The sequence below is a fragment of the Pocillopora damicornis genome, chromosome 3, assembly GCF_964200805.1.
Source record: "Pocillopora damicornis chromosome 3, jaPocDami1.2, whole genome shotgun sequence".
Taxonomy (NCBI): Eukaryota; Metazoa; Cnidaria; class Anthozoa; order Scleractinia; family Pocilloporidae; genus Pocillopora; species Pocillopora damicornis.
In genome coordinates, this window is record NC_142672.1 from 19833763 (window position 1) to 19851019 (window position 17257).

The 17257-nt window shown below is 37.0% G+C and overlaps 1 protein-coding gene and 1 long non-coding RNA gene across 4 annotated transcripts; both read right to left on the bottom strand.

Moving 5' to 3' along the window:
* Positions 1-1345: 1345 nt before the first annotated feature.
* Positions 1346-17251, bottom strand: LOC113664755 (zinc finger CCHC domain-containing protein 7). Of its 3 annotated transcripts, XM_089202106.1 has the most exons (16): positions 16942-17251; positions 15791-15872; positions 15376-15470; positions 12930-13169; positions 11342-11400; positions 10837-10882; positions 9300-9331; positions 8392-8511; positions 7788-7889; positions 7529-7600; positions 6595-6630; positions 5911-6006; positions 4384-4663; positions 3850-3962; positions 2424-2510; positions 1346-1912 (listed from the first exon to the last, which is right to left on the bottom strand). In XM_089202106.1, exons 2-16 carry the CDS (start codon positions 15868-15870, stop codon positions 1622-1624), a joined length of 1749 nt encoding a protein of 582 aa, XP_089058232.1. In that variant the 5' UTR covers positions 15871-15872; positions 16942-17251; the 3' UTR covers positions 1346-1621. The 3 variants fall into 3 exon arrangements, with proteins under 3 accessions (XP_089058232.1, XP_089058233.1, XP_089058234.1); XM_089202107.1 differs by lacking the exon at positions 15791-15872 and having other exon boundaries at positions 16942-17039; XM_089202108.1 differs by lacking the exons at positions 15376-15470; positions 15791-15872; positions 16942-17251 and adding an exon at positions 14931-14995.
* On the bottom strand, positions 13556-13986 carry LOC149048723 (uncharacterized). Its single transcript, XR_016185342.1, has 2 exons — positions 13859-13986; positions 13556-13696 (listed from the first exon to the last, which is right to left on the bottom strand). It is a non-coding gene; the product is annotated as an uncharacterized LOC149048723 (long non-coding RNA).
* Positions 17252-17257: the final 6 nt, after the last annotated feature.

Genomic DNA, 17257 nt, shown 5'->3' on the forward strand with positions numbered 1-17257 from the left:
CCTGAGTACATCTTTTGTAAGTCTGACTGGTTAATAAAGCCGATTAATTTCTTTATCATACGTTTTTTTTTTTTAAATACTGTTGTATGTAAGTTGAAAGTTAATAAAGACATGATTGTTAACCACAAAAAAAAAAAAACGTTTTATTGCGTGACCATATACAAATTGAATAGCTTCTCAATCATTTTGGAATAACAGACCAATAAAAACCTCCTACTTAGTTATTGAGTCGCACTGTGTGAAAACAAAAGCAAAAGAATGAGTTAGGGGGCAGCACGTTTGTTTCCATCTTTCATTTGTGGCGTCTCCCAAAGAGTTTCCTTCACAAACTAAGCCAGCTGTTTAGAACATGCGTCCTTAGTTCTTATTCTTAACCCTTTTTTCCAAGCAACAATAGCTACGTCAAGATTTGAACTGAAGTGTTGTCGTTTTTAATCATAAAACTGAACTCTGATTTTGTTACCTTCTTTTAACGTTTCTTCATTTTTTGCACGATTCAAACCTTGTTCTGCCCAAATGCGTGTGCAACAACTACCAACGACGGTGCATGCAAATAGATTCCATGTTGCTGTGGGTCTCTTCGGTAATGGATCACAGACCGGACGTCAAAACGTGGTTAAAAAAAAAGTGGCATACGAGGCGCATCTGAGTGTCTGATGCTCTTATCACATTTTGACGTCCAGACTGTGATCGATTACTGAAAAGACATACGGCAACATGGAACCTATTGGCATGCACCGTCGTTGGTGTGCGCAGTTTTCATCTAAGCGCCTGTCCTCCAACACATCATCAGTGGGAACCAATAAAAGTGCATCTAAAATAATGCATATGCATATTTTTGGCGGCAGTGCTCAAACAGTCCCGAAAGTACCAACAATACTGTGCAATCGTAACTGACTTAGATGTAGCGGATGACCCTCGGTACCTTCATGGATGTGTCGAACTGTGATACGCATCATCATCAAGCACCCGTGCGCAAGTACGTTTACAATGCATTTCGAATGTCAAGTTACAAAAGAAGGCATTTCTGTTTCCTGTAAGCCAAGTGAGAGACAAGCGAAGGTTTGTTAAGGACAGGGTGCAAAACCACAACGACGCAACAGAGTAGAAGTGGAGAAATGATCCTCGCAGGTGAGCTGAAATTCAGGGAATTGCGAGGGAAACATGACGAATTGCCGGGGGCGCGGTGAGGGAGGGGGGTATGGGGGATAATCTGAAATATACTTTCGATGGATAATGGAAATCATCCATGACCCTCTGACATTAGAAAATTGTGAGCCCCTGGGTGAGATTTTAATCGACTTCTTCCCCCTTCGCAATTTCTAAACCATTGATTGAAAAGGAATCGGTTTCTGATCGTTTAATAAAATTCGTTGCCGTTATTCAAATGTAAGGATGTCCTTTGTGAAGGTCGAAATTTGAGTACGCCAACAAAATAGTCTCTGGTCAGTTGCAGGTAAAAACTTATCCAATAAATCGTAACACTGTTTTGAAACATCATAAAAAATTCTGAGATAAATACGGATTTAGCTGAGGATTGGAGACTAAAAGCTTAAAAACGAAACTTGGTTAAAGGTGCAAATAAAATCGTCAAAAGGTCATTCAAATATATATTCACAGTTCAAAAAGTATATCTCTTTAGGAATTGCGCATTAGATTTCTTTCCACGCTTCTCATTGTCAAATCGAAATCCTCTGCGGGACGTAAAATTGAAGTCTCTCGTTTGCTCAAATGAAGTATTTCTAGTGTCAAACTCTCCGTCGTGGAAAGACCTGTGCTTGAAATCTCTCTTGTGACGCGGGTTTTGGAATCTTCTGTCGTTTTTTTGATGTGAATTACTTCGGGCATTTATCGGTCGATTGTCAAAGTTGTCGTCAAGACTTTCCTCGCCTCGCCAATGCTGTTTTCCATGCTGCAAAGAAGGAATTAAATAAATTCAATATAGTATCCAATTTGCTGCAAAAAGAGGGGTTCAGTTGCGATCAGACATAACAAACCCAGCACGTATGAGTGGAGTTTCTGTCGAAGGGTCAGAGGTGTGAGTCCTCGTATGAGACTACACTTTACTTTAGCTCATAATCGTAACAAGTGTTGGAAAAATTTCCTAGAAAATTGGTGCGTATGCATCAGATAACCAGCGAGCTTGCACACGGAAATAAAAGAAGGTTTGATTCTACTTACTTTCTCTACATCCCTTGCACCCGCCCAGAAAGAAAAATCACTTTAAAAGTCATGTCCCAACTTAATCCGAGTATTTTAACTGAGATGCACGATCGGCTGAATTCAAAAGGCAACAAGTTTAAATTTTTGCTGTTTGCTGTTTCCGTACTCCAATTCACTTTTTTGAGGTTTCTATTTTCAATCGAGACATAGATTTCTGACTAGAACCGCCAAAGGGTTCATGGATGGAAAAGACGTCTCACCTTTTTCTTTTTCCTTCTATTTACTTGATACGGTTCCTCTGCCAGGCCATCCTCCGAGAGATCGAGTTCTACAATCTCAACAAAACGCTAAAAAAATAAAATTAAGTTAGCAAAACGTAAGTGACATTTACAACGAAAGAAGCAAAAACAAAAAGAGAAAAAGGCAAATAGGAATTTATTTCACAAGTACTCGTCGAAGACGAAGTAAATATATAGAGGGTATTACATGACCACACAGAGATACGAAATTACTCTTCTCGTGTTGAAATATTTTTTAGCACCCGAAGAGAAATTTCGTACCTCCAAGCGGCTATGTAACATTCTAGTTATTATACAAACACCAACGAAACACTAAATCATTTCACTTTAACATTCTTTAAAAGGAGAAGAACGTGTCATGAAAGTAGCCATAGAAACAGTGATCCTTTTATGTGTGAAGATAACATGTTTCCGCGCAAAAGCTCACTTGGTATTTCACAGATGTTTATATAATAATGTTGAATAATCCTCGAGACGAAGTCGAGAGGACTATTCAACAGCATTCACTGAGCCTGAGGCGAAAAATTCCTTTGGTATATTTGCTCAGGTGCTTTCGAATTCTGTTAAAAATTCGTTTGTTGTTGAAACCAATAAATTATAATCTTTTTGATTACTCGTGTCGAGATAAGCAGCCATTCTCCACAGGAATTCATTGGGTAAATTTAATTCAATTAGCAAAAACTTCAAATCTTTCTTTTGAGAAGTGTTATACCGAGCTAAATAGGATCTATCGTTCTCTACGGAAATGAATTTTTTATTATCACGTTTATCACTTGCTCGGTAACATTGACAAAACGCAAGGCAGCCATTCTAAAATTTAGCACTTCTGCTATAATCTTCGCGCGTGAGGTGATTATAAACAATTATTGGATGAGGTTTTTGTGATATCCAGAATTATCAAGGTCACGGTGGGGTTCGGCTGATAGCCCTAACCAAGACCTTAAATATTCTAGAAATCACAACAACCGAATCTAGCAATTGTTTTATAACACAATGAAGGAGAAAAAAAATGATCACTACATTAAGTAGAACTGATACTATATTTCTATACAAAAAAGGCACACAAATCAGCAAGCAACACATAGCGCACGATCTTGACATGATTACTCTTAGAAATCACGCACCGCGGTCATACATGAAATGAATACCCGTGACCTTGAGCGTCCTTGACATGATTATTGTTTAATCTGCTACTAGGAGACGTCCGAGGCACTGATTTAAAAAAATTCATTGTATGCTTTCGGCCAATCAGAAAAGAGATAGTGAGTTGAATGTTTAATAAATGCGAGATATGACGCAATCTTCGACCAATCAGAGCACGTGCATCTCTTTAATCACCGGAACAGTTATACTAATAGCAAACAAAACTATCCTCTGACTATATTACCTCGTTCCTTCCATTCGTTTCATTATCCTTCTCTCTTTTCCTTTTCCTTTTACGATCTGAATAAGGTGAATTATCGAAGTTCCTGCTTTGGTAGTCGTCAGTGTAAAGAGACACTATACAGGAGGCGAGAAAAAGATATTCTATTATCAGTTGAACAAGATGATAACAAATAGTGAGCAACTGTGAAAAGAAAACAAAAAAAAAATCTGTATCAATGAACCAGTTTGTATATAGTTAAACCTAACTTATGAACAAGGCAGCAAAGCAACACGACCCCATTTTGCATTTGTACGCGCGTCGCACGCGTTTCAGTGTCGAGGCGAACTTGAACAAAGGTTGGAACAAACCTTCATCTATGAACCCCTCTCACCCAAGAGTAGACTTCATCTCCAAGGTAGCCAAGTCAAATAAGGATGTTATCGGGAGAAGTCAAGTCACTAGGCAACATGAAGAAAAAACCGCGGGCTCAGTTAAACTTAACATCGCTGCCAACTAGTACTTATCCTCCTCACTATCTTATAGAACGACACTCACCTTTTCTAGCATCATGATCTTCGCCTCCGCCAAGCTTCCTTACTTTGCCCGGGGTAGGTTGAAACACTCTTTTACCAATGTCGAAATTTTGCAGTCTGGGTTGATCACAGAACTCTTCGGACAAGGATTGATGATACGTGATTTCTTGTGATTTACGCTTGTGTTTGTTTCTGTCGTAATCCTTTTCCATGAGCGACGAAGACGTGTGACAGCCGTCGTAGCAGACAACAAAAGGCAATGGCAGTTCTCGTCTTCTAGTCGCATTTTTTTCCTGACATTCCTAGACGATGTCACAAAAGAGAAAAGGGATAGAAGGTGGAACAAATCTGCGGAATGTATTACGTCACAATAAGGCAAGTGTGTGGGTCTGTGGCGGGATTTTTGGCGTCCCACTCAGGGGATGCTTTCCTACCTAATGAAATAATTCGTATTAAATTAACTTAAATCTTACGCGCATTTTGAATGGTTCTTGCTTATGAACGATTAGAGGACAGGTGCATAGATGACGTCACCAATGATAAATTCTGCTTTTTAATCAATAAATCAAATAGATTCCATATTGCCGTGGGTCTCTTCAGGAATAGATCACAGATGACGTCAAATGTGGTAAGAATATCAGTGACACCGGGCTGCACCTCGTGTGCCACTGTTTTGTTCTTGTTTGTAAATAAAATAAGAGGCATGGTAAGTTTTAAGCTCGGTAAAGACATAAGAAAGATGTTTTTCGTCTTGTCACGAGCGCGGGACAAAGAAAAAATTCTGAGTCCCCACAAAGAATCGAACCTCAGACCTTCGGATTCCGGGCTCTGATGCTCTACCACGGAGCCACACTACGGTCAGTGAGGTCTATTACGAAGTTCATATGACACGCTTCCTGCATACTGCTAGGATCAGCAGTTCGATTCCTCATGAGGACTCAGAATTTTTTCTTTGTTCCACGCTCGTTACTGGACGAAAAACATCTTTCTCTATTTCTTTACAGGGCTCAAAACTTGCCATCTCTCTTATTCTATATACAAACATTACGCTATCGACATTGCTGATCTTGGCAGTATGCAATAAGCGTGTCATAATAACTTCGTAATAGACCTCACTCACCGTAGAGTCTCTGTGGCTCAGTAGTAGAGCATCGGATCGCGGAATCCGAAGGTCTGAGGTTCGATTCCTCTCTGTCCCACACTCGTGACAATACGAAAAACATCTTTCTCTATTTTGTTCTTACCACATTTTAACGTCATCTGTGAGGTCAAATTAACAAATATATTCCATGTTGCTCGGCAACATGTAATATATTTGTTAATTTGACTTCTAAATGAAAAGTGATAGTGAGATGATCTCAGGCGAGAAAGAAAATGCACGGTTGGAACCCACGCACTTAGTTTATGGTCCGTTGCTTCCATCAATTTAGTTACACAGTCAGATGTTGGGAATGATGAAAATTTTGGGATTTTTTTTCTTTCTCGTTACAGTAATTTCCTTAGTTTTAGGGCTCGATTAGCAAGCCTTTTACAACTATAAGATACTCACATGTCCATAGTGACCCTGCTGGCCACAGTTATAACAAGATACAGACTTCGGAGGAGATAAAGGTCTTTCAGGACGAGTTATTGGACCCACTTGTATCTGGGATCGAAGAATATCACGCAGTCAAAGTTAAGAACACAAAATTATATTTTTAAGAGGACGAATTGTTGGAAAAGGCGTTGCAACTCAACTGACTACCCATGACTGTGACAACCACAAAGTAGGTGGCAATCACCCATTTTGCTCTTCACTCTGTGAAAAAGATAACTGCAAAGAAAACAATTCGTTTCTAAAGAAACTGTTCAACTTCGTCGGTAGCAGGTGCGCAAATTGCTAGGTTAATCACCAACGCGGAGATGATAAGGCTAACTATAACTTGATAAAAGGGCCTTCGTCAACAAAGCACATGGGAGAGGGTTACTGCCGAGAAGTCTAGCTTTTAAATCGTTTCCTGATAGAGCACGTGACTCGGATAATTCTCTATTGGGTAGGAGGGCCCGTAGAGAAAACATTTGGCCCGAAGTCACGGGCCTTTGTTTCTCCCCTTCTCCAGCGCGCAGCTCGTGAGGCAGTATAGCTCTTTACTGCCCTGCTCATGTCATCTCATGTGGCCTAACATGAGGATACTCGGTTAGGAGTTTTATAAGAAAGGTTTTTTTTTTTAATAGAAGAAACTTTGTTACTTACAGTAAGATGGTACTGCCTCCAACGATCAGGGCAATCCTGTTAACAACAAACACACGAATATAAAATATATAAAAATTAAGTCTCTCTTTCGTTTGAGGGACATGTTGTATTAAGCAATTTGATCAAGATCAAAGCTGTCATCACCGAAACCTTAAAAGCTCAGTGAATATGGCCATAAAGATAACACACATGCACCTAAAGCTATACATCTCTTTTCTGAAGCAAAGAAAATATTATTGCTCTGACGAAGGGCTAACGCACGAAATGTCAACTATGAACTCTTTACGGTGGCCGATTTAGATTATCAACTCAGTTGATAATGCTAAATTACCCTGTTATACCCTCCCACCGACGCAGTACCATAGTTTCTTTAGAAACTTACCCCCTTCAAATATTATCCTTGATTTATTTGTAACATAATTAGAGTATGATCTAAGGCATCTAATTCAATTTGTTCAAACCACCAAACACATGTAGATAGATAGAAATAAAATCACAGCTCTAGATCTGAACTGGAAAAAAACACTCGACGAACGAATTTGAAGAATTTTAAAATAAGACCACGCAAAAATTGGATACACGGGAAGATACTAGGTACTGTGCTCCCCCAAGCATAAAACATAGAGTACTTTTCGGTTGAGTGCGTAAAACCAAAACCATTTTAATAACAACGGTCAAACAGAAGAAAGGGAAATACGTCAAACAGCCAATGAGAACTCAAAGTAAAAATAACTAGACTCCGTAAAGCGCGGGAAAACGCGGGCGACCAAGTTGTGAATGATTTTAATTTCGCATCTGATTGGCTGAAAGAGAGTGACGCGAGTTTTTTGGACTAATCAGAGAGCAGAGTAAAGCAAAACCAATGCAGTCTCTGTTATTTTCAACACTCAATATAAAATTTCTAAATTAAGCGAACTGGTTTATAAAAACTTACAACTGCAAAATGACCGAGCACATGACATCTGTTACAGCGATCGAATGGCCGTCGTCTGGGCATCCTACAATCCTAAATGACAAATACAATGTAACTTGTAATGTTAGACACGACTTTTTTTCGGATTTACCACCTTTTTTCATGTAAACAGAAAACATCTTTTTTCACCTTTTCGCTTTGATTTCTGAAAACTAGATTAAGATTTATCTCTCGTAATTTCTAGGACTCAAATTTCCATCAGCAGAGATAGTACACGTACCTTTGACTTGTGACCGGGTTCACGGCAGTTGAAGCAGAGTTCATTCGGACAGAATCTCTTCACGTGTCCAGAAACTCCGCATAAGAAGCATACGCTGGTTTTCTATTCAATCACACAAGGAGCGTTAAGAATAAGTATAGGGTTAAGTTCGGTGAGATTTTTCGCTCAGTCACCCACTACAACTAAGCTCATCTTGGTTTTTGTTCCTCTATGCAACTAAGAGTATTGCTACTCACCTTGGATGAGATACTGGTCCATCACAGGTTACCCCCACCCCCACCCCGCATTGCAAAAGCTGACAAGATTTCAATATCACATGAAAAGATTAGCACCCATGATTTTACATGGTACCATTTGCCAGCACTAAAATAATGCGATGAAAGAAGCTGCTGCTACTATTGCTGCTACTATTGCTGCTACTATTCCTGCTACTATTGCTGCTACTATTGCTGCTACTATTGCTGCTACTATTGCTGCAGAAGCTGCTGCTACTATTGCTATTGCTGCAATAGTAATGGAAATACAAATGGTCCATATCTTTCAGTCTGTTCAAACAAAAAAATCAAATGTATCTGAAAGGCAAATATCAGCTAAAGGTGTGTACCTTGGGTTCTGGACAAAATTGTGACAGGTGACCCTTTTCATTGCAATTGAAACACCTCATATGTGGTAGTTCCTTCCCAGGCGTGTAATATCTTGAACGTTTCTTGCTTACTCTGGGGTCCTGGAGAAAACAGAGATTATTCCATGTAAAGTGCACATGAACAATTTTTATTCACGAGTTGCGATGCATCGCAAAAACGAACGAGTGAGTGTAGCGAACGAGATAGTTTTTCGATGCATCCCAACCAGTGAATAAGAATCGTTTGTGTGCACTTTCCATGGAATAACGTTCTTATTTCATACGTATTAAGACTTTTTCACATTTCAATTCTAAGATTGGAAGCGAACGACTGTAAAAATGCATCGTTCGACCAGTCAGAGACAAGCGAGAATGATAGTACTTCACAGCGTGTATCTCAGTATGTATGAAATAAAATATAATCCTTAAAAGCAAACATCCCTTAACCCTTTACAATCTAACATCAGCAAGCATATTCTCCATACTGCTCCATATACATTTCCTAAGATGCTGACAAGGAGAATTTGTTTAACAATCGAGAGCTTTTTTACTTGTTGAACGTTATCTACATTCTCCTGACCTTAATGTATTCAAGGCTGATTATTGTAAGACAAAATACCATGGGTTCAACTAACAAATGTTATCCTTTCACTCCCAAGATCTAAATAGTAATTCTCCTTACTGTCTGCTATACAAGGCTTGTGATGCTAGTTTGGAGAATTTGTCATTGGATTAACTAATAATCCCCTAATTGATGTCTTTCTTTATTCTCATAGCTTGTCCGCTTGATATTGTATTGGTATTGTAAGGAGAAATTCTGTCTTGGTCGGTGATTGGAGTTACAGGGTTAAACATTAAATGCAAGATAAGATCAAAATAGTGCAACATACCTCAAGGTCCCTTTCAATCAAGTCCCAGTTTTCTGTGGAAAAAAGGAAAATATACAGTTCAAAAGACTGGCAGTCAATTATAATGAAGTAATAGATGTATAATCATCAGTAATGGTAATAGGACTGAGTGGAGTCCAATTCCATCCATAATCATACAAATGATAATAGAATTGGGCGACCGTGCAGCAGGAGTCTGATTTGTTTATCACAAGTATGATTACAGTCCGAATTGGACAACACAAAGTCTTATTAGCAATTAAGCATAAAAATTACAATTTCCAATAAACAAAATCACTACTGTCTTCTAAAATATTGTCATTGTTCAAGGGAAAAAAAATCTTCATTTTGAAGAGAGCCCCAATTGAGGAGTCTGTACACTGTTTCTATGGTGATTGGAGCCAAGGCTGTGATAAGTTGATTTATATTACAACTTTTAATGTGATTGGTTGATTTATACTACAACTTTTGATGTGATTAGCCTTTTTGACCTGTTCAATAACAAACTGTCTGATAAAAAACTGTCCGATAACAACTTGGCAAGTGAATAAGTGAAAAACAGGAGTTTTTTTAATCAATCAAAAATTGAGGAAATTGTAATTTTCATGATTAGCATAGATAACATGAGTGACAAGGGGTCTCTTGGCATAACACTGATGAATGGGGACGAGTGCTTTTGCATACATACATACACACTTTATTGATGCTCCCTAAGTGGGCTTTTCAGCTCAATAGAATAAAAAAAAAATACAAATATATAAATTAATTGAGAATGTTAATACAATAATATTATAATTACAAAATATATATCAATAATATAATATATCAACTTAATAAAACATTTGCAAGACGACGTCTAAAATTCCTGGGGCATTTTAAGGACTTAATGTTATCATTCAAGGAGTTCCAGAGTTTGGCTCCTCTGAAAGCAAAGGAGCGCTGCCCTGTTGACAGGCGACATAAAGGTATATCCAAAGCACCAGATGATCAAGTTTGTCTATTATGGACTTGAGAACGTGATTTAAACATATCAGCAAGATAGTCTGGAACAAGCTTGTTAATACATTTGTGCATCATAGTAGCGTCATTTAGAATGAGTTTCTCTCTAATAGGAAGCCATTTCAACGATCGCAACCCATCCGAAATATGGTCATACTTTCTTAGTCCCAGAATAATTCGCCCAGCAAAGTTTTGGACTTTTTGTAACTTGTCAATATTGCTACTGCTGGTATTACTCCAGACAGTTGAACAATATTGGAGTTTACTAAAGACAAATGAATTTATTACAAACAGAAGTGTTTTCCTATCCAGGAGGTGCTTGATTCTGTTAATTTGGTACAATTTAAAAAGGCATTTAGAGGCAATCTCAGTGATATATGCATACCCCCTGGAAAGGGATTTTTGTCCACCGTTTTTCAACAAAAGGGCTTAGGGCAATAAGTAGTCTCCTTCATAGCTGTTTTTGAGCTTGTCGTGCAAAGAGACTGGGCTGTAGGAGGGCATGCGATAACTTTGTTAGTTATTTCTTAGGGTTAATTACCTGTTATCTCCCTTTGCTCTTCTTTCTTCTTTTCAAGTGTTGAGTTCTACAACAGAAATAAAACATATCAACACTATTTTGTACATGTGCAGTATGTGCCATCTACAAACATATGTACATAGCACATACTTTAATCCTGCAGGGATAATGACAAGATTACATGCAGCTGAAAGAGGAGTATATAACTTTGTGATCAAGATGACAGGGTAATTTAGTATTATCAACTGAGTTGACAAAATAAATTGGCCACTGTAAAGAATTTCAAAGCTGACATATCAAGCGTTAGCCCTTCATCAGTGCAAATGACAAATGGCTAACACTCAAATTGTCAGCTTTGAAACTCTTTACTGTGGCCGATGTACATTATCAACTCAGTTACTAATACTAAATTACCCTATTAAACTCTTCCACCGACACAGAACAACTGTTTCTTTGCAAACTCCCCTCTGATTCATTTATTGGTCTTAAATGAATGTCACAGTAGAATCAACAGTGGATATAATACCTTGTTTAGTTTGTCTTCTGAAGTGGGAACATTTTCATCAGGAAAGAGATTGACAATTTCTATAAACCAGAGGATATAAATATGTGTAAAGTAACAAAACTTCACACAGCATAGGTCAAGACAAGAACTACCTTCAGAAAATCTATGCATAAATCAGTAACCAGTGAGAGAACAAGAATCAAAGAAAAAAGGAAAAAGGGCAGTGGGTTCCTGCCAAGAGAATATTATGAAATGAATTATATCTGTAGGACATGCGATACTGAAAGTCTGAAAAGCTTTTACTTTTGTAATTAAAAAAAAAACAGTTCTTAGGATGCATTTCACAACTCCTAATGCATTGACCAAAAAAAAAAATTAAGAAATATTAAATTCAAACAAATTAGAAAAAACATAGTAAATGCACATAAACACAGTGTTTAAGAACCCAACAGGCAGGAGGCAGACCAGTTGGTTATATACAAAGAGAGCAAAGGAGTTGAACCCAAGGCAACTGAAAATAAATCCACTGAATAGCAGAGTGGAGGGCTTGAACCTTAGACCATCAGATTACAAGACAGACCAGTGCCCTAACCCCTCAACCACACTTCCTCCTTCTGACAGGGTAAGTTAATATTATCTACTGAGTTGATAACGTAAATTGGCCACCGTAAAGAGTTTTAAAGCTGACATTTCAAGTGTTAGCCCTTCCTCCATTTTCTCTGATGAAGAGCTAATGCTTGAAACATTAGGTTTTAAACTCTTTACTATGGCCAATTTCCGTTATCAATTCAGTTCATAGTACTAAATTACCCTGTTATACTCTCTCACCAACGCAGCACCACAGTTTCCTCAGAAACCTTCCCCACTTTATTCATTTGCCTCCCTCTGAGCCCCATATCTCACTCCCTATTTTAAGGAACTCTATCATTACTACTACTCTTGAAACCACATTTAGTTAAGTTACCTCAAGTTCTGGATGGAACAAAAAGGAACATTGTTTGAAAACTGTGCTTACAGTTGAAAAATACTAATTTCACAATCCAAAAACTAAAACACTTGACTGACCTCCTTAAAAATTACATCCTAACTGTTATCTTATGTTAATGACTTCTATACACTGTTTCAAACAAAAGTGTTTGAAAGCCCTAATTAATACTGCAACAATAGTACCTGCATACCTTGCTGCACAAGTGGAGACAACCTATCCCATATAAATCTGAGACCCAGTTACTAATAGGTAATAACATGATTTTGGGGGCAATTATTTGTTAATAAGCATGGGTAAATTTTTGAAAGACAACAACATTGCACAAGCCTGTAGAACAAGTGCAATTTGTAGTCTGAAAAATTTAAATGTGCTTTTTACACAAAAGTGCATGAGAAATGATTTTATGTTATTAATAATTTACATAAAAATAGCATCACAGAAAGTCAAGACAACATGCATGCTATTTGTAATTTGCACTCATGTCACAACTTTGCTTTTGTGTTAATGAAAATGCATTGGTTTTCAGCCAACCAGAAGCACATAATTTTTTCATGTTTATTATTATCATGGTAAGATAAATCAAGATAATGAAAGGCTCCTCTCTTTTTTTTCCCTACATACCTGGATAGTTAAATGAAGATTTTACATTCAAATTCTCCCATGTATTATTACTGTCCACCAAATCTCCACCTTCATTCTCATCATCATCATCACTGCCCTCATCCATGTTGTCATCATCATCATCACTGTCCTCTTCATTGTCACTGGAGATTTCAATCACAGAGTTGTCTGACTGATCCTTGTCTTTTTCAGTAACTGATTCTGAAACTACCCCATCTGTCCTCTTTGATGTTCTCTTATCTGAAACATCCAACAGCAAACTTTAATAAAGTTTCAATGACATAGACAATTGAAGATAAAATCCATTGATGAGTAGCACAATCACCATGCCCATAGGGGGTTGACTGCAAACTTTCAATGATTTCTTCTGTTTTACATTTTCATTGAAGCCAAATCTTTGCTTATAGGTAAAGTTGTTCTTATTGATTATAGTAAAAGCAAAAAATCAGAAAACCACATTGCTTTCTTTGAGAAAATAAACGTGAAAGATGAAAAATCGAGCCAATTTTGGTTGTAACGTGTAACACAATCTCAGTGGTAAAATTTTTTAAATACATTTTTCACTGAAAGAAAGCTCGTTTGAGCAAACAAATTACACCTAATGATAACACACAATAAACACTACATTTGAGCAAAACTTTGACATTTCAAGTTTATTAAAACGCATAGAAAAGATTTATCATTCTTAAGTATCCTTTGTGTAACGCTGGGTTTCAGAATTTGGAAGTACACCAAGTTGTTGTCCGCAGAATGACTGAACTGGAATCCTGTGGGAACAAAAACACATTAACCAAATGCTCATACTTGGTGTTCTAAAATAACGAAAAATCAGTCTAAAGGATTGACTATAAACGGAGAAATATCAGTGTAAAACAGTCGCTATGGTTTTGTAAAACCTGATTATGCAATAATATTTTTCATCAACTTACCTGCTCCTTCGCTACTATACTTCAAACACGGCAAAGTTGGGTTTCGAAATCGATTACACTTCAATGCTCATAAGTTTCTCTTGTCATTTCCAAGTTTTCGGGTCCATATCTTTAGAAACGACCAAAATATTCACTTTTGACCAAGTCGCTACGCTTTTTACCATGTTGACGCCATATTGAGAACGGAGTCTCACCACAAATGCCACCAAAAGCGCTATGTCGGGAGTCTTCAAGCTCAATAATTTTTCTGAGATTTAGCCATCCGTAAATATTGCTTCAAGTGCGCTTGACAAGAGGTATGGTTAACGAAAAGGAAGAAAAGCTTGCGAGGATCAAAGAGTGGAGGAGGAAAAAGCAGGAAAAGAATAGTCTAAGGAATCTAAAATATAATGAAAAGAATCGCAAAAAGAGAGCTGAATTTCCAATAGAAAAATGGTGATGTGATCTTCAAGTTGTAAAAAGAGGCAGAAAGTCAGTTTTTAGAGTGCCAGTTGATCTCACTAGGGAGATACTAGCCTCCATGTAATACAAAATGTTATTATTTCTACTTTTTACTGTGTCAGTGAACTCGAAATTGATTATTTGTGAAAAAGACCACACCCACAAGGGATTATGGATAAATACAAATTTGAATCAAATGTGACAAAAATAAAATAGTTTGAAATAAATCAGTTGTAATAGTAAATGTGAATTTAAAACAGACCTAAAGAAGTGATTTTGTCCCAAACTAGCAATTTTCACATTTTCCATACATGTTACGGAAGTGGGTATGGTGATTGTGCTACTCATCAATGTATCGTAATAGTTCAGTACAGTCTGACTGCAAACAATCTGGAAGTTTCCATCCACTGAGGTATATAACAGCTTAAGATCAACTGATACATTGCAAAAAATAAACAATTATATGAGTAAAAAATTGTGCTACCCACAGTTAGGGTAACATCAGTGACACATTTGCCCGAACCTTGTATGCCACTTTTTTGTTCATGCCATATTTTGGCATCATCTGTGATCTATTACCAAACAGATGCAAGGCAACATGAAATCTATTAGTAGATTAGAATCTACTAACCCTTTACACCCTAACATCAGGATGTGTATTCTCCATACTGTTTTCTGTACATTTCCTAAGGGGCTAACAAGGAGAATTTATTCAACAATCAAGAGCTTCTATAGTTGGAAATCATTTCCTTTATTCTTGTGACCTTAATGTTTGATTCAGGAGTGATATGCTAAGGAGAAATTAGATGCCGGTCACTCTTTAAGGGTTAAAGGGTTACTGGAATCTACTGCCCCTATTATAGGATGGTAGCTCGCAATGTTGTGATCTGGCCTTGATTCTGAAATTGTGGGCATCTACAAAATTTCCTTCAAAAATTGTGAAGTGCTCAATGTAGTCTAGTCAAAATCTCCTTCAAAGTTTTGTAAAGTGCAATTAGCCAATGGATATGTCACTATAGAAATCCTTTATTATCATTATTATTTATTAGACAGATATCAATTTGAGAACTTCATACCTGGAGTGGACTTCTCTGATACCAATAGAGAAGAAGCGTAATGCACATGGCTATAGATTGTCTCTTCTATTTCACTGTCTGCATCATCTTCACTTCTACAGAAATGTAACAAAGCACTAAGTCAAATTCATTTATATTCAATTAGACTGAATTTTGCTTAAATATCAGACTCATTAAAACTCAATATTTTCTTTCACAAGTAGTCTTAATCCTTTCATTTGCAAGCCTTATAAGTAATTCTCCTTACTGTCTGTCATACAATTCTTATATGACCTTTGTTTGGAGAATTTGGTATTGGATCAATTAAACATCCTCTAATTGATATCTTTCTGCTTGATATTGTACTGATATTGTGAGAAGGAGAAATGATGTCTTAGTCACTCAAGGAAGTTGAAGGGTTATAAGCAACACTAACCCAGAGGAAGAATACTCCCCATACAGCTGATCCTCATATGCTTTGTAAGCGTCACTGTCAAACTCATCATCACTGCTCATACCTTAAGGAAAAATTTGTTATAGCAACTCTAATGAAATGTTAATTCATCGAGAATAAGGATATGTCTGAGGGGGAAAGAGGGAGTTTCTCACATGTAAACAGTCTTACTGGGGTACATGTAAGTTCCATACCTTTTTAAAAAAAAAAAAAAATTTCAATAGTGCTGATATTTCTTTTGCTATATTTATCATCATAACACATCGTAACTCACAATAAAGTTTTGATCTATGCCTAACTCAGTGTTAAACTACCCACATATTCTAGCCTTGCTGACTTATGCCATAAGGCTCTAGCTTCAGCAATCTAACAACACCTGTCTTTTTTTTTAATACCTACTCTGAAAAATTTTATTATTTACTAAGATCTCATGATCCAGTTTTAAATGTGAATGACTGTATTTATGGCTTTGTAATGTTGAATAAGGTTGTCATTGAGTGATTAAATTAATTCATTAATTATTGGGTGAATCACTACCAAGTTATCAATGTTTCAATGCTTAAATATGCATTATGCAACAGCTTTGGATTGAACAAGGAAATTAAATGCATACATCACCCCTTCTAGTCTACTGGGAGTCTTCTCACACCGACGTTGAGCATTTGTTTATAGTTTGATGATAAATGCACTCTTACACGCTTTCATTTGTGGAAAGACGATCTTCAATAACTGGCGTGAAATCTCACAGATTTCAGTTGAGATCATGGACATATTTCACGTGACAGAAACTATTTTGTAAATATTTAGATAGGATAGAGTAATAATGGAATGACTGTTCGATTGGTACTATGTAAACACCCAACAAACTGTAATCACTTTTTGTAACATAACGAAGAAAGAGCAAGAAACATTAGCTTATAAAAAACAAACTATCCGTATAGTGCAATAATATGGAAACGAATTGTGTATCTTGACCGGAAAGTTAAATTTAATAGCTCCACAAAAAGCACTATTTCGGACGTGAGGTCTGATTTACCCCATTTCCCACTTCCGGAATAATTTCTAATTCTTTAGGAGAGTTAGAAAATAACTGATCATCAAAATAGAAGAGACACAGTTTGGATTTCACTTACCTTCCCCAGTTGTAAGCTAAAATAGCAAATATAAAATCATCTATATCCTAAACGAGAGTCTACTCTGATTTCTGTCGGTGTTATGTCGCAACGTGCACCTCAAAATGTCTCAGGCGTTGCACACTGAGAGTGAGTACGCCATGTATTTTCTCATGGATTGTTCCGTTGTATCAATCTTTGAAAAAGGTAATTCTTACTTGAAGGAAAACCTCTTAATATTTTCTTCCTTAAAAATATTATAAGTTTTTTGCTAGTCTATTGTTTTTGGAACACTGAAAATTTCAAATGAAACAAAACGATTTTTGTAGTTATTGTT